Source organism: Mandrillus leucophaeus, unplaced genomic scaffold (assembly GCF_000951045.1).
Source record: "Mandrillus leucophaeus isolate KB7577 unplaced genomic scaffold, Mleu.le_1.0 Scaffold1211, whole genome shotgun sequence".
Classification (NCBI taxonomy): Eukaryota; Metazoa; Chordata; class Mammalia; order Primates; family Cercopithecidae; genus Mandrillus; species Mandrillus leucophaeus.
In genome coordinates this window covers 580,995-605,064 of record NW_012100444.1, presented here as the reverse complement: position 1 = coordinate 605,064, position 24,070 = coordinate 580,995, and the positions used below count along the sequence as shown (strand labels likewise).

Here is a 24,070-nt window from a genome sequence, read left to right as displayed (position 1 = left end):
TTCATCAGTATATTGGTTTTCAGTAGTGCATTGTAAATTAGTTAAATAAAGATACTTAAAATTCCAAGGAATTTATATTAAATTAACTCTCTTTTATTAATCAACTTCACTGAGTTTATAGTTATTCTTTTTTCTCTCCTCCCACCTCTTTTTATTTATTTCTCCCTTGCTCTAGTCTTCCTTCTCTCCCTTTCTTTCTTTCATCTTTTTCCTGTCAGAGGTTAAAGCAAACACATGAACAATATAATTGTGTATTTTGTGTGCACATATTTTATATTCAAGGGACCCTAGGTGTCTTGGAACACCACAAGCATAAGTTAAATATATTGAAATCTTTCTTGCCTGCAATACTGGCATCAGCGTGCTGGACAAAACGTAGCAAACTAGAAGTAACTTGTCAATTTTTAATAAAGTTGTCTTCCCTAGCAGAGCTAAATGCACCATTCTCCCTGCAAACTCTGGAGATGATGACATCTTCCCACATGGTTTCCATAGCATCCGTTCCTGAAGAGCCCCAGTATGGTCCTTGGTCAGGGCGATCCGCCCAGCTCCCCTGGAAAGTTGGCAACCTAGCTAGCCAAAAGAAGCATCCCCTTTTCCTGAAACTTACTCTGTCCGTGGTGCTGAACCATTGTACTGAGACCCGCCCAGACGGGCGCTGTTAACCGCTGAAAAAAGATATTCCCTGACGCTGCCCAAATCAGAACGGTGTATCTTTTATTTACTCACGTCCTCAAAGAGCAGCAAGCCTTCTCCATCTTAATTTGACTCTACCGCAGAGCAGAGTTACGCTGGCGTGATGGGAGGAGATCATGGGCAGAGAGGAAAAACTAATAGCAGCATTGCTCACCTGAGACCTGAGATGCTCCCATGAGTTTTGAATATGCTCTGTTCCTTACGGCAAAGACACCATTTTTAAAAGTACTATTCTTTTGACTTTGTTGTTACCCAAGGGTTCTGTGACATTCCGGCCCCTCCGTTTAAAAACCAGCAGATTTGAGAGCAGTAAATCTTCAAAACGGGGAATTTACATTGTTTTTCAGCTGACCGACTTCCAGGACAAGGACTCAACCGCATCTACCCAAATACCATGGTACTGCTTGCGCCCTTTGCCACCGGATCCTCCCCTTCCAATGAGACTTTCTGATTGTGTCTACCAACTCTCCTATTAGGAAACCCGTGGGTTGCATGCAGCTATTCTGTTGTATTCTCATTCTCACTCTCCCTCCCTTCTCTCACTCTCACTCTTGCTGGAGGCAAGCCACTACCATTCTGCTGAGAAGGAAAAACCAACAACTACTTTAAGAGATTAAGACAATATGCGCAATCCTCGCCGTTTTTAGCAATCACTATTTAAATCTGGCAAGAACCGACAACAGTCTTTGCAAGAATGGAATCAGTAAAACAAAGGATTTTGGCCCCAGGAAAAGAGGGGCTAAAGAATATTGCTGGAAAATCCCTCGGCCAGATCTACAGGTAAGACAAAGGAAACCGTTGCTTACCTGGGGCTCAGCATGAAAAAATCTGCAGGGCCGTTTCCGTAAACCCTGGTGGCTCAGAAAGATTGTAATATGATCGGAAAGTCTTTTTGTTGCCCATTGCTTGGAGCAGGGGTGCTCTGGAAACCTGCTTATTAATGCAGGAATGTTGCACTAAATGAACCTGTCTGGTGTGTGTGTGTGTGTGTGTGTGTGTGTGTGTGTGTTTGATTTTTGCTTTGGTGACTGCAGAGTTTTATCCTTTATTATACAGGATTTATCTCCTTTACAGTTAAGAAATAACCAGCACCTGCTCAAACAGCGTTTCTTTTGGTGCTCATAGAATGCCCCAAATTAAATTCCTTTCATGCAGACAAATGAATATAAAACACAACCCTCTAAAAATATTAACCAAGAAATTCCAAAGAGTAATAGTTTATATATTATTAATATATATGTTATATATGTATATATGCTATATATATGTGTGTGTGTGTATATATGTTGGGGAGAGAGAGAGAGGTCTCAGCTTCGAAAGCATAGTAGAGAATCCCCTAGTGGAATATGTCTTCTGCATTGAATGAAGAAGAATCAAAATATATCAATAATTGATAGTTGAAGCAATTCCTTTCTCTATGACTGAAACAATGTATATGCATTTTTAATTATTTTCATCTCCTAGAGTCTATTTCTTGCATAGGAAATGTCAATGCCTGGAAGAACAGCCATAAATATAACAGGCAACATTACTTTGAAAGTCCTAGAAATGATTTAATTATTGAATCCTCCGATAGTCACTACACTAATTATGCTGTAATTTGCAAAACTTTAAATCATTTCAAGTATGTGATATGGATACAGCTTTTCTTAATAATTAGAGCAAAATCAAGAAGACAGAGCAGACATAAAAGGAAAAAGAATTACAAAGGAGCGCTAATTTTAATATTTGGGAAATTGAAGTCTCTGTAAATGCATGAGAAATGTAAAGAAAATTATCAAACCACTCCCAAATTTTCCGAATCTCTTCAGGTTTGGCGGGCTTCATGTAGGCACGATTATGCACCTATGCGGCAGTAGATACCGCAAGGGCCCTGCAGTCCCACAGCTACCATGGAAAGGGATGTTCTTTCCCAGTACAACTGCCATCCGGCGCAGAGTTCAACTTTGTAGATTTGAGCACACGAAGCCAATACAGGAAAAGAAAACACACACACACACACACACACACACACACACACACACACACACATTGGCTGAATTTTTTTCTCCCAATAAAAAGAAATTGCAATATTTTCTAACATTATGATCAGACTTTAAGAATAAACATTAACCTAGCCACAAATACCTTTATGACCTATTCTCCAGGTGCTTTTTATAGAATTTGGAAGCCTGACATTTTTTTCTGGTGGGCTCAAACTGCTTGACAGCAATATTCCAAGCTATGCATATTTGAAATTAATTGTAAAAATTTCGCTTGTTTCACCCGTGTGTGTGAAAACAATTGGGTGTGCACATAGCATTTAAAACGGCACAGGTGAAAAACAATTACATGGTAGACTGGAAAAAATTTCTGCAAATTGTAAACGGAGAGGCTCTTTGTTTAAATATCGAAAGTATAAATCGCAAGGGGCTACGTACGGAGATGTTATCTTATACATTCCTTTCGTTTGTTTGTTGTTAATAGAAATTTCATAAATATGTTGTAGACTAGAACACTGCCACCTTTTAGTAAAACCATTCCTTTTCTCCGCGTTCCCCTTTTCATTTACCCCTTCTCCCAAGGACCAAAGCCAAAAATGAATTGATGGTTGAAATCTCATGAAACACTATGCAAAAACAAATATTGAAGTGAGATCTTCCCCTTTGATGTGGAATATCTTACAAAAGTTGATATGGGAGCACGTTTGTGTATCTGGGAGTCGCATTTTGCGTCTTGGGAAAGGGATCCTTGACATTTTTCGGTGTTTGTAAGAGAGAGAGTAATGACGCAAGATTGTGAATAATTAATTATTCATGTTCTGGCAGTAGGAAGCTTAGGTGTCGGCCATATGCTGTAGAGTCCTTTGTCTCCAACTCCAGTAATAAGGAAAAAAAAATAGTAAGAAGTGTAACAGGGGCGTAAGCATTGAACTAGAACCCTGGAGCGGGATGAAGGGGAAGGAGAGTGCATGACACTCTCGGCGAGAGCTCTCAGGCCTTCTTCTCATGCACAAGCACTGGCCTAGAGAGGCCCTAGTCCCGGGGGTGCCCCAGGCTCAGCTCCAGGGGTGAGCTGGGGGACAGAATACCAGCATTGCCAACCTGGAAAACCTCAGCTTGCTAGAAACGGAAAAGGCAGCGCGGGTGGAAAAGGCTCTCAAGTTGGGCCCGCCTGCAGCGGAGTAGCCCTCTGGTGCTGGGTTGCAGGAGGACACCGCGGTTGTCAGGGTTAAGCTCTGCTGGGCGCGGGTAGGAGTGGGAGGTCCCTACTCAGGTGCAGAGGACGCTCTGGTAACCCCTGCCCTCACAAAATGCAGACCTTGCAGACTCTGCAAGAAAGTTAGGCCCAAGCGGCCTGTGTATCTGAATCAGAGCGCCCAGGGGTGGATCCCGAGACAGGGACTCGCTACCTTAGGCCTAAAGGTGCTAAAGTTGAAGCGATGTCGCCGCCGCGGCCAAGGGCACCTGCAGAATGTGAGAGAGTGTGGGAGGTCTTGCAGCTTGGTGTCACCCCACCACCCTAATCCCCGAGGGTGGGGTGAGGTCGACGGCACTCCTCCCAGCCCCTACGGGTCCTGAAAAATGGGAATGGGTCAGCATCGGGGGTGCCTAAGCCGCCACGTCCTTGACTCGCCCCTGCTCTGCCGCGCAGGGTGCTGGAGAAGAAGCAAGACACCAGGGAGACGATCGAGCTGACGGAAGATGGGAAACCCCTAGAGGTGCCCGAGAGGAAGGCGCCGCTGTGCGACTGCACATGCTTCGGCCTGCCGCGCCGCTACATTATCGCCATCATGAGCGGCCTGGGCTTCTGCATCTCCTTCGGCATCCGCTGCAACCTGGGCGTGGCCATTGTGGACATGGTCAACAACAGCACCATCCACCGCGGGGGCAAGGTCATCAAGGAGGTGGGCAACGTCTGGCCGCCCTGGCTCCCGCCCTTCGGCCATGCGGCCTCGCAAAACCATATCTCCTGTGTGAGCTCCGTTTTTCCCCACTGAAAGGAAGGTTTGGGTGCTCCCTAAGCTCCTCGCTAACTCTGCCGTTCTAGAATGGACCCCAGTAGTGTTATCAGTTCCCTTTTCGCTCTGCTGTCTGGGCCTTCCCTTCCTCACCTGCAAAGTAGAAAAGAGCGTCTAGCTCACCAGGTTTTGTGAACTGTGACTTAATACAAGACGTTGGTGACTAGCAATGTCCACTAAGTCTAAATAGAAGTGTGTTTGTTTTACTTGGGTGAATAGTGCAGCATATTAATTATAGTTTTCCCAGGACTTCATTCAGTCCCCCCCAAAACATTCTTAATATTCAAAATGAAACAAACTGGAAAACAAACTCAGCTGTGTTCATATCAGCAGGTTCGGCTGAGGGGTCTTTGGGAAGGTTTACCTCTCCCAGGAGGAGCCACAACGTAAGAGGGTCCCAGGGTGGCAGGGAGTCGAGCCCAGAGGGGAGGGTCACGTCAAGGTCACAGAACCCCTGGGTCCGGACTTCCTTCTTAGAAACCCCAACTGCCGTAAACCAGACTAAGCAGGAGTTGAGAGCAGAAACTGGGGAAGGCTCTTGGAATCTGGGAGACTTTGCAAAATCCGCTGGGTGTCAAAATATCAAAGGAGAAAAAGGGTCCCCAGTTCTCAGGCGGGAAAAGCGCGCTCCCACCTTTCGGACGTAAATATTGCGACCCAGTTTACTTTGAGGTTCCCCTCGGGAAGTCACCCAAGCTGATTAGAACGGAATTAGACCTCCACCTTCAGAAATACCCCTGCCCCGCATTTATTAAAACCCCTGAGCAATGACTCCCTCTCCCTTTACTCCTCCCAATTCACCGACTACTCCAAATCCTTCAGGCCCATATCCATCCCCATTTGTGGGGACACCCTTTCTCTTAGCCACCAGGAGTCCTGCATCTTTCATCCTTCGCTCCCCACCTTCCTTCCCTCTCCACTTTCCTTCCCCAGAATTTCCCTATTTAAGTCTCCAGGGTTAGAAGTCACTACACTACTGCATCCGCATTGACCGGATTCGTTAAGTGGACCCCTGCCAGGCGTCTCCACATCTGGCTAACAAATCTCTTCATGGGGAGTCCGAGTTTCCAAGACGGGCCCTCTAGATTCCTCCATTCAGATGATTCGATCTGCCTGACAGCAGTCGGGGAGCAAAGCCGGTGCGCGCGGCCTCACTATTAATCATAATACATTTTGTTAATGAGAAAGGTTTTTTCGTTGCAAGAGGCAATTTTGTTAGGAAACGAAAATGAAGCCACTCTTATCCCCGGAATGCATGAAGCGCCCAAGCGTTGGGGGCTTTTTGGCTTGTGAACCTCTGAAAGTGAGCCTTTGGCACTGACGCTACTCTTTCCCTTCACGCTTATTTCTCCTACCCCTCCATAGAAAGCCAAATTCAACTGGGACCCGGAAACCGTGGGGATGATCCACGGTTCCTTCTTTTGGGGCTACATCATCACCCAGATTCCGGGAGGCTACATCGCGTCTCGACTGGCAGCCAACAGGTAACGCACCAGGCGGGGCTGGGGCTCAGGGCGTGGTGTTTGTTCCTTCCGAAGGGGCAGCAGAAGCTGGGAGCGGAGACAACAGCCCAGAGGGGTTTGAGGACTCCCAAGCGAAGTCTTCTAGTCCCTTGACAACACCCCGTCAGGGCTGGAGCTGCTGGTGACTCCTTCCAGAATTAGTCGTCTAAACGAATGCGGGCTCTCTGGGACCGGGGCACGCGGCCTCCTTCCCTCTGCTGTGGCTGAACTTGCTTTTGGCGAAATGATCGACGTGCTTTATAGCCTGACCCGAGCTCAGGGCAGACCGAAAGCAGGCAGAGCAGGGACCGTGTGCCTGAGTGCACAAAGGAGTGGGGAACGGCAGATGCTGCGCTGTCTCCTGCACTCCCCACAGTCGTCCAGGCTCCCCGAGGGTCTGACCTCCTGGCAAGGCGCCTCGAACGGCTGGCCCCGTACCCCGCCCAGTTCGTGCTCTGGGTTTGAAGAATTTGTTTCTAGGAGGGGCAGGAACCAGCGATGCGATTCCACCTGTTAATGAGCTGCTTAGGGGCGGGGGTTGGGGGAGCCCTCAGCTGCTTTCAGTGGCCTCCTGCCTTGCTGCGGTGTCCACAACCAAGGTCCTAGCGCCTGTTCCCAGAAGCGCCACCAGCGGCACCTGCAGAGACACCCCTAAAGCATAAGTCCTAAAGACTGATGGAGTGGGGGTGTCGACCGGCATAGCCTGGCCACCAGAAGGTGAAGGGTAGGTTCCTTTGCTTCACTCTGTGTATATTGATAAACAAAACTAAATGTTCTTCACGTCTGAATTGAACATAGAACATATGCACCAGCACTTTCTGTTCTTTCTGCTTAGATACCACAAAGAAAGACTTTCAGTCACATTTTAACAGCAGAGGACTAGAAGTTGGCACCTCCCTAATAGTGGTTATATGCAACCTGGCCCTTTGTAACCTGGGAACACCTCATCTCTCAGGCCCCATACTGCGGCTTTTATCAATTACAATCCCTTTCACTAGCGGTGTCTTTTCTTCCCAAGGCTTCTCAGAGTCCTCAGGGCCTGGAGAGGAATTCTTGGAAATTTATTTTAGGCTTAAGGATCCCTAGAGTGAGGATGTTGGGGCAGTGCTTTAAAATGTCAAGAGGAGAGTGCCATACATTAGGAATAATGCCTTTCGAGGGCTGTCTTTACTTGACACACGGATGGCTGACACTAAGACCAAGTAGTAGACGACTAGTCCCTACAAAAAAATCAATGTAGTGTGTATATATACCACATTTTCTTTATCCATTCATCTGCTGATGGACACTTGATGAAACTCATTAACTACGTAGAGAACCCCTTTTTATGGATGTGATAAATCAAAGAAAACATTGATATTAGGCAAAAAAATTAAAGAAATACTCTGTTAAATATTATTGATTATGAACATGTTACATTTTTGGATTTTAGATCCCCAATATATATAGTCTTCACTCCTTTTATTCCCTAGAAAGTATTTCCTAAAATAAAACAAAGTTTTCAGAAAGATACCCTAAACATACATGCATGGAATGTTTTCACTGCAGGAGAAAAAAAAAGCAACAATTCACCAAAAAACAAAAATGATACAAGAACTCAATATGATGTCAAATGAAAGTATAATGGTGGTGACTTTAAGGGTTTTTTTCAGAGACAGAACATTCACCTTGCCAAATATTAAAATGCTAACATTTTCCTGCCAGGAAAAAACACCAGGGATGCTCCAGCTTTTCCTCTTTGTAACACTAGGAGGTCAGTAAATGGGTTTTTCTGATTTTTTTTTTTTTTAAAAGCAAACTCATTACTATCTGTGTCACGTTTATCAGTGAAAAAAGTGATGCTGACTCAAGTTCTAATTTATCTGGTAGATTTTCCTCAAAGGAGTTTTTTTTTTTTTTTTTTTTTTTTGAGACAGATTCTCACTCTGTAGCCAGACTGAAGTGCAGTGGTAGGATTTGGGCTCACTGCAAACTCCGCCTCCTGGGTCCAAGAGATTCTCCCACCTCAGCCTCCCCAATAGCGAGACTACAGGCATGCACCACCACACTCAGCTAATTTTCGTATAGAAAAAAATTTTAATTTCTAGAAATCCTATTTGGACCCAAATTAATCTTACCTTTAAATGGGTATTCAAGGGAGAGGCCTTAATATTTTCATATATGATATGTTCTACAATACTGAGAAAATTAAATTAAAAATGTATTGTAAAATATCATGATCCTATAGAAAATTAGAGATCAACTATCTTATCTTGCCTGAAGATTCTGACATTTTGCTTCATTTTGAAAATATAACGAAACATTGCAAAATGCAGTTGAAGCCTTGTGTGATAATGATTTTTAAACATGTGTAACATTTTCTTTTCAGTTTAAAACAGTATTGCATATTAGTAAGAAAAAATTATAAAAATGATAAAAATTTAATCATCCTGATACCCCTATTATTAACATGGTGAATGTCCAACTAGTACTACAGATGCTACATAGAATTTTTCCTTGGAAAGCTTTTAATAAATACAAAATCAGAAATTACAAGTTGTTTGAAAGATGTATGTTTCCTATTATGATCTCTTTTTCAAAAACAGTAAAGACAAAGCAGCAAAACCAATCTTCAACTTATAAGCATCATGTACCCATTCAAATAAGCTTCTCCATATTGATCACTTAATAGTAGAAAGAGATTTCCCTTGTGTGTGACATTGGGGACAGATTCTTTTCCCTTTAGGTGTAAAAAAGGCTCACTTTGGAAAGTGTTTGCCATCACTGTTGTGGGTGGAACCGAGAAAGATAAACTGAGGTGTGTGGAGACAGCCACTCAAGAGAGAAGGGCTCCTGGTTACACCTCTTGACAAATTTCTCAATGAAAAACAAAGAGCAATTATTTGGCTTCTTCAATTTGTTGATTAAGCAAAGACAGCCCCACTCTTGGTCACAATGCAGACTCCTGGTTCTTATACTACTCAGATTCGAAGTACATTTACTTTCCTGATCATTGAGAGGAGGAGTTGGAAGAGTCAGGAGGGGAGTAAACCCAATTTACTCCCAAGAGGAGAGCAAGAGGAGGGACAGCTCTTGCATCACTTTTTCCTTTGTCTTCCCTTAAAAAGCTATTGCACATTATGGGCGGGAGAATTTAGTCACCTCAGGAAAGGCCTTAGGGTGGGAGGTCAAAGGAAGATTCCTTACAAAATCTTTAACGTTTTAAAATGGGAACATATTAATATAGTAATAAAAAGATGTGGGGGGCAAATTATTTTTGTCTTTAAATAATACAGGACATGGACTTATAGTAATCCAGATATTTACAAATATGAAATTCCTGAAGACTGGTTTTACCCTGCATTTAAATTGCTGTGAAGAACCTGGACAAGTGTTTAATGGCACAAATAGCATAGATATATAATGTAAGAAATACATAAAATATATATGAAATATAGAAATATAATACATATATAAATATATATATGTATTTTTTTGCAAAAGGCATAACCGCAGAAGGTCAGATACAGCAAAGGGAGTTTGATGACCATTATATTTTTAATGTATAGCACTGTATTACAAAAAGTGTTTTTGCCTTTATTTAGGTGGTGATATTATTCAAACTCTATTTGATATTTTTAATACCCTGCTCCTGTCCTCTTGATTTCTCAACCCTGCTTTAATTTTTTTCATAGCACTTATCACTACCTGTCATATCAATATTTTACTTATTTATCTGTTTGTCTAATGGGAGTTTTGTCCATGTTTTCTTTTTCACTCTTGTATTGCTAGCATCTCAGAGAGTACCTGACTCATGATAAATATTCATTAAATAAATAAAATATCACAACAAGGTGTTTGGGGCTTTAAAAAAAAAAGCAGGAAGATTTAGGCTTTAAAGCCAAACTGTAGGTTCAGGCTCTTGAATGCGTTACTTAGTGACTGAATGATATAAAATGTTATTTAACCCCTTTGCACCTCAGTTTGTATTTCTGTAAAAGAGGGCTAATCAAAGTACCTACCACGTGTGGGTCATAACAGCTAAATATATGTAGTTTTTTTGAAGTGCCTGGAACTAGGTAATTGCTGGCTGTTATTATTTATTATTAATGGAATCTTAAATTTAGAAAAAAATGGAAGGAAAATAAATTTCTGTGACTATTCAGCTTATTTTAGTATAAATTTACCTTAAGTGTTAGTAATGCAATTGGTTTATTTCCAATGTGATAAAAATGCCTTTTTTCATGAGTCATATTTCTACCTTTAAAATTATTTCCCCGTGTACATTATTCAAATTGAAATTATTATTCACCAAAAATTCCATAAATTTTATTTGAAGGCCTTTAAAGAGCTATTTTTAAAAATATTTTTAGTCAAGTGTATAGAGTGCTAGTAATTCAGTGCATCCAATCTTTGAATTCTAGCCAAGCATAAATACACTTAGAGAAATCCATTTTAGCTTGAGGTTAGACTTCTCTATACAAAGTTAGAGTTTATTTTCCCCTACCGTAATCCTTTATTTTTGTCTTTTCAAGTATTTCTTGAATTTCTAACTTGACTTTTTCTAAAGAAAAAATACTTCTTTATTTGAATAAGACACTTAGGATCACACTTGGTTGTAGCATATGGTGAACCCCACAAAAGGAGGAACCCATATTATCGCTGAACAGAGCTCATCTAATCCAACCCTCTCATTTTACAGAGCAGGAAATGAAATAGAGAATGAGGGAGTAGTGATGTATCTGAGGTCACAAAGGGATTGTAACTAGAACTCACGTGCCTGATAATACTTGATGGCAAGGTACCTTTACAATGAAATTTAACATCTCTGATACTATATGCTTCATTGCAAAGTTCACTTTCAGCAGTAGGCTGAGCCATCTGCTCTCTGAATGAGTGATTACAATCTATCATGCCCCAAATCCAGGGAAGAATTTCATGAATTAGAGAGAGAAGCCTTTAGCAGGCCCAAGGGATCCTTAGATTTTATTTTGGCAGGAGAATCATACTGTATTTTGTGTGTGTGTGTGTACTGGCTCCCAAGCTATTTGGCTACAACATAGCTGATTCTACCCTTTTCTCTGAAAAAGGCAAACTCCACACTTGATAATGACGAAGACAAATAATCTGATATTCTATAGCAGAAAACATGGTATTTGTAACTTTTTCTGCCACTCAGACACATTGGCAGTCTGGGCTCTTACCACTAAAATTGCAGAGATTTGAACATGACTGGGTGTAGATTCGACTTTTGTCTGCAGAAATGAAGCGATTTATCTTTGGGATTTTGACTGATGCAACTCAATTTATATGCTGTATCAAATAGAAAGTAATTTATATGTAAAAGTGAGCAAACCCAAAAGCATGGTTTTAAAATTTACTGGTGTGTATTTGTATTTACAAAAATACATTTTAATATACTTTAGGTAAATATTCTGACTAATTATGAAAAATCTCTTGCTAGAATAATTTTCAAAAAGAGAAGAAGACAGACATTTTAAACATAATATCTTCACGTATTAAGCCCAGAAAGGAGCAATTTTACTGGTGATGTTCTGTCTTTTTTCTTCAGAGAGATGAAACAATAAAGATGTGCATTATTTATTGTTGAAATAAGCATTGGAAATGAATTCCTAAGCACCATCATCAAACACACACACACACACACACACACACACACACACACGCTGTTGGTCTATTTATATAATTTTTTCCCTCTCTCCATTGCAACCTTCATTGCAAGGAGGAGTTCCTCAATCCTTCCAGTGAGAAATATTTGTGAATTCCTTATGTGTGAGAAAATAATTCAGACTATGAACATAAATCCTGCTGAAAGGGACCACCATCCTGTTCCAATGGAAATGGTTTATAAACACCCAGTCTTTTAAGGCCAGAGGTGACTTTTTCTATCTCGTGCATCTAGCTGCCAATCAAACATCTAGCCGCCTTCCTATTGTGGGCCCCATAGGTTAGGTATCTGGGGTAAGGCAGGAGAAGCCTGCATTTTTCTGACAAAAGAAAATACCCTTTACCATAAGATGAATAGATGGATTGAGGAGGGAGGGGTCTCCAAGGGCTTGCATGTGCTTTGTCGATATGAGTTTCTCTCTCTCTCTCTTCATTCTCCAATCCCCTTACCCCTTACTAGCTCTGGGTTTTCCTGCTGCAGCAGTCTTCTGCTACTGCAGTGCAGAGGCAGCTTCTGGAGGGGAGGGACATGATTTGAGGAAGGAGAGAGTCATGTGGGCAGCTGGTAGAGTGATGCTCCCACTGCCATATGCTACCACTGGGGCTGTCTAATCTCTCTGTCGTGAGTGATGAAGTCATTTTTACAGCTTAATGATGTATCAAGGGACTCAGAGAGTTGGCTCATGCCTGTGTATTCCCTTTTTAATATGGGAGTGGGGGCATCAGATGTGACAAAGGGAGGCATCCAAGCCCTGATTTGATTAGACTAAATAGATTAAACAGCCCGAGTCAGTCTACTGCAGACCCTCCAGGAAAGAATTAGTTCCACACCTGAGGTGAGGAACACTAGTTTCCTGTTAAGTGACAATCCACTGCCCAAATGGAAGTGGACTGATTGATTTAGGGAAAATGAACATCATCTGTAGAAGTGACAAGTCACCAGTGCTCCTTTCACCTCTTCTGGGAAAATCATTTTGGGGTGGGCTTGATACTTGAGGGTGTTTGTGGCTGTGGCTTAGAGAAAATATGACTAGGAATTTCAAAGCTAACTCATTATGGGCCATATTGAATGCTAATCATCAGGCAGTTTGTGATACAGGTTTTCAGCAGCTGCATTTGCCTTTCCAAACATTTCTATGTCGTGATTACTATTACACCTCTTGATTTTGGCAGTCTCTATAGTGGTATAGAGCTTCCTGCCATTTAAGAACATCAATGTGCATAAAATAATGATATGTGATTATTTCTTACTGTAAAAGAAGAGGAAAGTGTATGTGTGTGTGACAAGTAGAAGAAAAATAGAAATCAGGCTTTAACCTGACAATAATCAGCAAATTTATTTGAGAATGTTATTTGCTGCAGAGGAAATCACAAAAAAACCCCCAACAAATTTAAGTGATTTTCAAATGGTTTATTATTTTGAAAACATCTTTAATAAGCAAATGGCCCTTATTTTATGTCACAGAGACTGTAATATTGTTCTTTGAAAAATTAAGAACACCCACCAATTTCTATGTATTTTCTTAAGAAATAATAACATTATTATTTTACACGTAGTTTGCACATTTCTTTCCTTTTTTTTCCCCAGCCCAATTACTGATGGCCTATCTCTGACTTATATTCACACCAGGAGTGGGTTTTCAATCTAGCACCTTAGATGCCAATTATAAGGAGAAAGACCTTAAGTGAAATGAAATACCAGACTGCTTGAGATTCATCTTATTATTTGGAACTTCAATTTCAGCTATATATATGTGTGACTTCTTTATTTCTTCTGAGAAAGCTATGTTTTACTGTGTTTATTGTTAAAAAAAATGTGTAATTTGCCAGAGTGTTTCATTGATAGTTTGTTTTAATATATAATAATGATATAAATATACTGCCTGATATTATATGAAACTTACTTTTACAATTTAAAAAATCAAAATAAACAAGTATTTAATTTTACAAAATGTATTTATTTCCAGAAAATGCTTTTCCTAGAGTGGAAAGAGAGAAGACATAAATTATACTATAAAGTCATCTTCATAATTGCCTTTGTTTTACATTTTGGGAGGCAGGTGAAATTAGAATTGAATCAAATAATAAGTATATATATGTATATATCACATTTGTAATGTACATTATCTTTATCCCTCACATGACTCTATAAGGCAGGCATTCTTTCTTTTATTATTATTTTAGATTCAAGGGATACATGTATAGGCTTGTCATGTGGGTAGATTGTGCAATGGTGAGGTTTAGGCTTCTAGGGTACCCATTACCTAAATAGATAACTATACCTGAGAGATAATTTTTCGACCCTCACCAGCACCCCCAGTACTTTCACACTCTTCTCTTTTGGAGTCCCCAGTGCCTATTATTTCTATGTTTATGACCATGAAAGCAGACATACTGAAACTTCTTTTACGCATGAGAAAACTGAATACAGAATCGTTTTCCCAAATACCACTATGAGGTATGAGGCAGAACTGGGTTATAGACCCCAGGATGTCTGATTTCAAATTATATCATTCTTTACTAAACACATTTCTCCTATTAAGTATCTTTACTGTGTGTTTTCTTCAAAAAGCATTGTATTTTACAGTTTCTTTAAAAATCACTCTATTATTTAGTGCTGGGCTAGGTCAATAGGAAAGAACTCGCCTGTGGAACAATTTTGAGAATTGATTTACTTGTGTGGTTTTCATTGCTAGACAAGTCTTTTGATCAGAGAATAACTTTAAAATCTTTTAATGATGAACATCATTTTCAGGGCAGTAGTGCTGTGAAACCCAATTTTAAGTGTTAAAGTTAAGAGTAATCCTAGGGATAACAAAACTCACATGAACATTAAATGTTTCTTGTTATATAATCTATTTTCTTCTGTCTGTTAATATACAGAAAATATATTTAATGCTTCTGACTTCTAGCATCAGACCAAACAAAAATGATGACTGTGAAACAAGCATAATATAATATATATAACTATATTAAATATTAATGAATGGTGAGGTTCTTTAAGAGGACAACATATCGCCTCTGAAGCATTACTTCTTAATTTAATTTTGAAAGCAGAGCTTCAGAGGCAGTGGTTTCAGAGGCTGATGAGGATCTAGTGATGAACAGGCAGTAAAAGGCAATATGATGGCTGCTAGTTTCAGGGGATTCCAGTGTTCTTTGCAAGATGTAAGAATGAGGCCAGACTGGGCCATGTACTTGAACTCAGCAACTATCTCAAGTGAGGATTTATCTACAGGAGTACTCTAAATTATAGCCCATAGCTGTCAATCTAGAGTTATTCTATGAAAATAACTCAGCTTCCTAGAATTGATAGTATACCCAGAACAGCAGTCTGTCCCCATTAAAAGCTAGAGAACAAATAAATAGTCAATTGCTTGAAATAAATATTCATAGAAGAAAGTTCTGTTATCACCTACATATACCTCAGGAGAGGAAGTTATAATTACCCTCAGTTGAGAGTCTTTGCACAAAAAGAAATGGATGCTCATTCCTAAGAATGTGCCATATGAAAAGCATTGTGCTAGCACCAAGGGGTTTAAAGGAGTGGAGAACTGGACCCAATTCTCCAAGAGAAAAAATAATGGGAGGGCTTGGGGAACGTATGACCTCACGAGTTAAGTCTTACAAAAGTGATCTACAGTAGTTCAGCAATATCTGAGAGAGGAGACTAGTTGAAAAAGAGATGTGTTTTTGAGGGTCGGGGCATGGATAAGTATTGAAGGATAAAGTTGGAAGGATTCTAAGACGGTTATTGATTTAAAGAAGACTGCGAATTTTCTTTTCTGGTCATTTCCCATCAGATACTTTAGATGGACTATTGAGGCACAGACTAAGAGGCTGATGCATTTCAATCAATTCTGTATGAATTCAAAATGGGAGATAAAATTCCCATTACATGTCTTCTGCACTTCATGAAAGCTGCTAGAATTTCAGCCTGATATGGAACACCCATGTGTTCATGGGTACAGAATTAACACTATTTAATCAGTGCAAAATCATTCTGGAGAAAAAGATATGGAATAATCATTCTCTGAAAAGTCTATTAAACATTAGGAAATTTCTGTATAATAATGGTTAACCTTGACAAGCCATTTATTATGGACCAGACAGTGTCCCCTTCCATAACTGATTTATTTAATCTTCATGATACTTTATTTGAAGTATGGAAACACCTCCATTATACAGATCAAGAAATGAGGCTAAGATAATTTAAGTGATGACAACTTGCCCAAAGTTATACTTAGCAAGAAATTGGAATTCGAATTTTCACAGTGTAACAAACAAACAAAAAAAAACCCTCTCATTTTTAACTAATACTATATCATGCTATTTAAATGTCGACAAGAAACAGACTGAGAAATGAGGCTGAAGAATTTAATGACAACTTGCTCAAAGTCATACTTAGCAAGAAATTGGAGTTCTAATTTGGATTTTCACAGGGTAATAAAAAAAGAAACTCGTCTTCTTAACAAATACTATATCATGCTATTTAAATGTCCCCAAGAAAAATATGGCAGCTGCTCAATTTGGTCAATAAGAATGGTCAAAAGCAGAACAGAGAACTTCATTTTCATTTTTGATCTAACAATCTAATATCAATTTGTATTTTTTAAAGGACATCTTCCATTTTAGCAGTGTTTCTATTCTACCCTTGCCTCTCCCTTCTATAATAAAATGTAAGCCCTCTATTTCCACTATGTCTAACTTTGACCAGCTTTGTTTATTCTAGGTCTGGTCTTCACCCCATATTTGCCCCTTTTGTGATGTCCTGGGGGAATACCTGGCATGGTGCTGCTAAGCCAGTGATTCCCAAAGCAGGACAAGCAATACTAGAATCACCTGGGATCTGGTTAGAAATGCAAATTCTCAGGCCCCAAACACATCTACTGAGTCAGAAACTCTGACATCTAGCAAACGGCATTTTAACAGGCCCCAGGTTTTTATCATGCATGTGAAAGTCTAGAAACTACTATGCTAAACAACTCTATGTATATATAATTTTTTTTTGAGACAGAGTTTTGCTCTTGTTGCCCAGGCTGGAGTGCAGTGGCACGATCTCGGCTCACTACAACCTCCGCCTCCTGGGTTCAAGTGATTCTCCTGCCTCAGTCTCCCGAGTAGCTGAGATTACAGGTGCCCACTGCCACGCCCAGCTAATTTTTGTGTTTTTAGTACAGACAGGGTTTCACCATGTTGGTCACGCTGGTCTTGAACTCCTGACCTCAGGCAATCCACCCACCTCGGTCCCCAAAAATGCTGTGATTATAGGCGTTAGCCACCACGCCAAGCAATTTTATATTCTTAAAATTCTTTTACATATTCAGTTCCACTACTTCTTTCATTTCTTTATTGAAACCTACACTTTAAGAAAGTACAAAACTTTCATAAATGAGCCTCTTCATTTTACTACTTACTTCAAAACATAGGAGAGATGGGGTAGAATTCTGCTTTCACTTCCCACTGCTACTACCATCCATCTTTCAATAACATTTTCATCTTTCAAAGTTTATGTTATTTTGTATATTGCTGTTGGCATTGTTAATGACAGTACTCATTCTGCTGCTATTATAGTAAGTAGATCTTAGTGATTAGATATCCCGGATCTACAACAGATAAGTAAGGTCAACCACAGTTCTCTACTTACTATCTATATGACCTTGGCAAGTTATTTTAACTCACTCAGACATGATCACACTGTCTGTGAAGTAAGGATAGCAGTAAGAGCTTTCTAATATTGTTGTTCAGTAAAAATAAGAATCTAGAAGTGATATCCACACTAGCAATTCAATAACCATTGACAATTACTGTCTCTATCTGACTGGCTCATAGTTATGAATTTATTTTCATGTGTCAAGCATCAGACTAAGTCCTTTAGGTACATAATTCTATTTAGCCTTATAGCAATCTTAAGAGATACAATACATTAGTATTATTATAGTGCAAGTTCTAACATTCTTTAAATGCTTAGAGTGCGCCAGCCATTCTTCTGATTGTTTTACTTCTAATAACTCAGAGGTTCTGTTAATATTCCCATTGTTTAGATGAGAAATGAGGCACAGAAAGTTACATGAAGTGCTCAAGGTCACTCAAGTAATAAGGTGTCAGATGAACTGTGAACCCAGGCAGTCTGACTCAAGAATCCGTGCTCTGAACCATTACCTAGTGATGTCCTTTTTAAAGACAAGGAAGCAGAAATTTATGGAAGTTAAACAACTTACCAGTTACATAATTTTTAAGCGACAAAGCTGGGGTCCTAAAAAGATTACTGTAGCGTTCTGTCAGCTTTGTCCGCCCTCTCCTACCATCAGTGACTTTGACCCCTTCCCCCTCGGCATGCCCTCATCTTGCCTGAACTTACATGGATTTTAACCACTGCTTGCTTCCTAGCTTTTGGATCCCTCTCCCTTCAATCCCAGTAAGCTTCACATTTACCTCACTTTAGTGGCATAATTGTCACCCTCTGTGGTCACCCCAAACTCAGTCATCTCCAAGATGTCACAGACTGATGGATTTCACCCTTCACCTTCTTGGACTACCTAAACTTCCTCAAAGTCTCCTCATCCAGCATCCCACTCTAGATGTTCTTCCTTCTCCTAAGCACCTGAGCCACTATGTTCACCCATTTTCAATACTTCCTTAGTTTCTGGTACATAAGCTAACCTCTTCCATTTGTGAAGCTTTGCTGAGCCATTCCTTGTTTCTGGAAAGTCTTTCTTCTTTTTTATATTAATCTTTCAAAGTTTCCCTACCAAAAGTTTGTGACTTGGTCAACTCAGCTGAGATTAATGTTTGTCTCTGTTGTTTTCTATCTGTACTTATGTTGTGGCCCTTGGCATACATTGTCCCTGGACTACTTGTCTCTCTTTCCCTCTCCTACTACACTGAGGTCCACTATCTTCTTTTTCTAAGTGCCTGCTGACATCATGTGAATGAAAGAGCACAGATTTTCATGTCAGAGAGCCGTGGATTTAAATCTGAGCTCTACTACTTGCTTTTTTACTTGGCCACACTTTGTTTCAATTTCCTTATTCATAAAATGAGAGGAAAGTCTAACAACTCAGAGAGTTGTTGTGAGGATTAAATGAGTCAATATAAATGGAGAAATCACAGTAAGTGACCTGTAAATCTTACCTTCTCCTCCACACAATACTCTCCTCTGAATACAGTCTCACAGAAGTTTGAAGTGTGAGCGCATGAACGAATATTGAATGGGGAGACTGCTTTAATTTTGGCTGTATGGCAAGACAAAGTGTAAAGGCTTTCCATTTAGGGCAAGAATTTTGACAATCAGAATTTTAATTACTTAGATATTAATTAGGATAATAATTATATAAAATTAATAAAAAGATGAGGTTTGTAAAGTTTGATGGATTCATAACTAGTTACAAGAAAATCAATGGATTTTGAGGTGCAGTAGCCACTGATAATGAAAAAAGGATAGACAAAGAAATTAAGAGGCTGGGCACAGTGGCTCACACCTCTAATCTCAGCACTTTTGGAGGCTGAAGTGGGTGGATTACTTGAGGTCAGGACTTCAAGACCAGCCTTGTCAACATGGCAAAACGCAGTCTCTACTAAAAATACAAAAAATTAGCCAGGTGTTGTGGCATGGGCCTGTAGTCCCAGCTACTTAGGAGGCTGAGGCATAAGAATTCCCTAAACTCAGGAGATAGAAGTTACAGTGAGCAAAGTTAATGCCATTGCACTCCAGCCTGGGTGACAGAGTGAGACTATGTAGAAATTAAGGAACTTAAAATTAAAACCATTTCAATTATGATATGATATTGTATAATTAGAAATATTATTCAGTGCAAGAATGGAAAGTAAACATTGAAAGTAATCTCTCAGCGTTTTATTTCAGAAATAATAGTGTGATATCAAGTGGCTTTGTGAAGATTATTATTTAAATTTACAGTTAGAATGCTGAAGTATATTACTAACTACCTAATATATGCATAATCAGGTATAAATCCTAGTGGCAAAACTCACTGGGTTTTAAATAAAACAGAACTGTATCTGAAACAGGTTTTCTCTATTTAAAACTAGCTAATAATCTGAACTAGTGATTTAACTTATCTTATGTTTAGTTTTTCCATCTATAACATTGGTATATGAATAATATCCATGTTGCTGGGTCGTTAGGTGCTTGTGGAGTTTATGGCATGTGAAGTGTTAATATGGTATCTAGCAAGTCGAATAAGCACTCATTAAATTTAGCTCTGACTATAGTGTACATTCAATGAATAGTTCATACTTGATTCAGCTTTACTAAGGGGGTGATTTTTCTCACAGGGAACATTTGACAATTACTGGAGACATTTTTGGTTGCCATAACTTAGAGGAAGGGTGTGTGCTACTGGCACCTACTGAATAAATGCCAGAGATGGTGCTAATCATCATGCAGTACACAGGACAGCACTCCACAACAAAGGGTTATCTAGGCCCAAATTTCAATCATAAAGAGGTTAAGAAACTAAGCTTAAAAATGGGTAATATTCATCTCTCACCAGCTTATCACAAGACAATCGTATTTACAAACCCTTCAAAAAGGGAGAGAAAGTGAGGATAGAACGTTACATTCATTGAAAATAAAATTTATGCATCATACCTCTAAAACAATTATAATAAAATAACACACACATACTAGATAAACCTGGATAAAAGATTTCCCTCAAATCTTAGCATGCAAAATTATCTTTGGCTTAAAACAAAAGGACATCTATTTTGGGCAAACAGCACAGTGGAAGAATGGAGCAGAATATTCACTTCATGAGTGACCATTTATCTCAGAGGAGAGAAGCCACTAAGGGAAGGCGGATACAGGTTACACATATTTTTACACAAAATTATTTGACTAGTATATGATCAGTAGAAAAGAAGTTGTTTTAATTCATTGCCATTTGTGATGTCATTTCTCACCTTTCTGTAGCAGATTAATAATAATCATAGACGGTCCTTTTCAGAAATCCAGGTCTTTAACAGTAACTCTTAAAAGTGCCCAGAAGAAAGATTAGCGCTTCTATGAGGCAACCAACATTGACTGAATTTAAGGCTCATGTTTGACTTGATAAAATTTGCCTAAAATACATAGATTAGCTCATTGGAGTTAGCATGTCCCAAAACATCTTTACATCTTTGCAAGAAAATAGTTATAAAGTAATCCAGCTAAAGGAATACTTTTCTTACTTGGTATAAACATTATAGAAGTGTTTGTTGTTGTTATTGTTGTTTTTGTTGTTGTTTTTGAGACACAGTCTCACACTGTGGCCCTGGATGGAGTGCAATGGTGTGATCTTGGCTCATTGCAACCTCTGATTTCTGGGTTCACGCGATTCTCCTGCCTCAGCCTCCAGAGTAGCTGGGATTACAGGCGCACACCACCACACCCAGCTAATTATTTGTATTTTGTGTAGTAGAGATGGGATTTCACTATGTTGGCCAGACTGGTCTCGAGATCCTGACCTGATGATCCGCTTGCCTCGACCTCCCAAAGTGCTGGGTTTAAAGGCATGAACCACTGCACCTGACCAGAAGGTTTTTTTTTTTTTTTTTTAATGAAGGAATGGAATTTTTACTTATAGATGGATACAAGCTTTGGCATGATGTTTCTAGCATTTTTTTCTTGAATGATTGTATGTATGCTGCTCTAGATGTGTCTCAAATAGAAGAAAAAAATGAGAAACCTGAGAAAGGTATACTAAGTGTAATTATTTGCATTATTTCGAGAACATGTGCTAAGGGCAATCAAGAGACTTCTTGGGACATTTAAAATACGAGTTCGTTTATAAAATTTCTATGTATGTACAGCTTCTAGGAAAGCTACAAATAGTTGCATAATGTGAGGAATAACTTTGTTTATGCATTCATTATTTCCAGTAACTCTTGAATTATTACCAGCTGTGTGTCAGGCACTGTGCTGAGTGTCAAGGATACAATGGATGTGAAAAACAAGCTCTTACCCTTAAGCAGTTTACCTTGTAGACTGAAATAGAGTCCAAAACATATACTGATTTATTAAATATTTACAATTTAAATTAAGTCTATAAAGAAAATAATAGCATATTTCTTGGCTCCTTATGAATAGTAAACATATTGACTCCTTCTTTTATATTTTGGTGCATCAAATGTAGAATTTCTAGATGGCCCATGTGTGTATTTACAATGGCTAGCCAGTCAAATCCAGAACACATATTAGAAAAAACAATCCACCTTAAAATTATTGACACTTTTTTATTACTTTAAATGTTTAATTTCACTTGAGAAATTTATATATGTGTATGTAAGATGCTGAATCATTTAAACAGTGTTCCCATCTTTTCTATTTCAGGGTTTTTGGAGCTGCCATACTTCTTACCTCTACCCTGAATATGCTAATTCCATCAGCAGCCAGAGTGCATTATGGATGTGTCATCTTTGTTAGAATACTGCAGGGACTTGTTGAGGTATGTAACTTCAGGGTGAAGACGTTTTAAGATTGGCATGTAGTTGAGAACCACCAGTTTATGTTTGTCTTTATCTGTAAATAAATATATTGTATTAGGTTGTATCTAAATAGTTAAAATAAAAAATGAAACGCTGAAAATATTAGGCAATCAGATATTTTGTCCATAAATGATATGAAGCTATGAATGTCACTACTTACCTCCTTCTCTCTAGAATTGAGTGGGATTAAAGAAATATTTTAATGCCTATTTGACTTAAAAAACAGGGACTTTTGTTACTGTGTCATGATAAGAATTTTAGAGTTTGTCCTTTGCTGGTGCTAACCACGAATTAATATCTTGGGAGTTTTATGCTAAGTAAGTTCCTGATGACCTTGAATCATGATGTGAGTTTTCACTTAAATATTTCATTGGATACATTTTTGGGTCAGCTAATTCTAATGATCAAAACTTGCTCCATCAGTCTGCAGACTTTGAAAGAATTCTACTTAAAAACTCAAGTTTGGCTTGCCAATTTCCCTTTCTTTTTCCATGGAGTATAATGGAAATAGATAAATAATGTAAACTATTAAGGCACATAAAAGCAAAACAAAATAAAACGAAACAAAAAACAAACAAACAAACAAACCCTTTCTCATACTATACAGCCATAAAAGGAAATGAGATCATGTCCTTTGCAGAGACACAGGTGGAGGTGGAAGCCATTAGCGTCAGCAAACTAATGTAGGAACAGAAAACCAAACACTGCATGTTCTCACTTGTAAGTGGGAGCCGAACAATGAGAACACATGGACGCAGAGAGGGGAACGACACATACTGCAGCCTATCGGGGAAGGGCAGGGTAGGGAGAGCATTAGGGAAAAGAGCTAATGAATGCTGGGCTTAATACCTAGATGATGGGTTGCTAGGTCCAGTAAACCACCATGACACACATTTACCTATGTAACAAACCTGCACATCCTGCACATGTACCCCAGAACTTAAAAAAATAATAATAAAACCCCAAAACCCCTCTCTCCCTCCAAAAATATATATATAAAAAAGATAGATTCAAAACAATAGGAAAAATCTAACTATTTTAAGGTCTTAAAGGTTAGACACTGCTTTCAGGAAGTGTGAGCTCCAAGGATTTAAACTTCACTTTTCTCTGTATAGATATTTATATTTGGGAGTTACTGAATTTAATGCCCTACAAAATGATCTCCTGAATTTTTTCAAACTGTTCAGAATTGCAGATAAATTGATTAATATACAGTCTTTTCTTTTACCTTAATCAGAAAAAAAAAAAAAAAAAAATGGAGGTGGAAAGAAGTCTGAAGGCCAGGGAGGATTTGAACAAAATACTAAAAAGACTCTTGTTGCTAAATGGTGATGGTGATGTGTATCTTCCTCCATCACAGGGTGTTACCTACCCAGCATGTCATGGGATATGGAGCAAATGGGCCCCACCTCTAGAGAGGAGTAGGCTGGCAACCACTTCTTTCTGTGGTGAGTATTGTGTGCAGATGCAGCTGTGGTGGGTAAAAGTTTAGGAACAACTTGAATAAGAATTGACAATTTGGTAAACTCACCTGTAAAACCATCTGGGTTTTGTGTGCACATCTGTGAGTGGTAAGGTTTTTAACCACCATTTCCATTTCTTTAGTTTTATTGTTTTGCTTAAATCTTCTATTTATTCTTGTGTCTGTATTTTTCTAGGAATTGATCCATTTCATCTAGGATTTCAAATATATTCATGAGTGGTTTTTATAATACTCTTA

The 24,070-nt window shown here is 39.1% G+C and overlaps 1 protein-coding gene across 3 annotated transcripts in view; it reads left to right on the top strand.

Moving 5' to 3' along the window:
• Positions 1-525: 525 nt before the first annotated feature.
• The window catches only part of SLC17A6 (solute carrier family 17 (vesicular glutamate transporter), member 6), a 45,823-nt gene continuing 22,278 nt past the window's right edge, over positions 526-24,070 (top strand). For all 3 annotated transcript variants that reach the window (XM_011971322.1, XM_011971325.1, XM_011971324.1), the window contains exons 1-5: positions 526-1,476; positions 4,330-4,582; positions 6,062-6,180; positions 22,196-22,310; positions 23,711-23,798. In XM_011971322.1, coding sequence (XP_011826712.1) covers positions 1,391-1,476; positions 4,330-4,582; positions 6,062-6,180; positions 22,196-22,310; positions 23,711-23,798 — 661 coding nt within the window. In that variant the 5' untranslated portion in view covers positions 526-1,390. The remainder of the gene's footprint in view (positions 1,477-4,329; positions 4,583-6,061; positions 6,181-22,195; positions 22,311-23,710; positions 23,799-24,070) is intronic.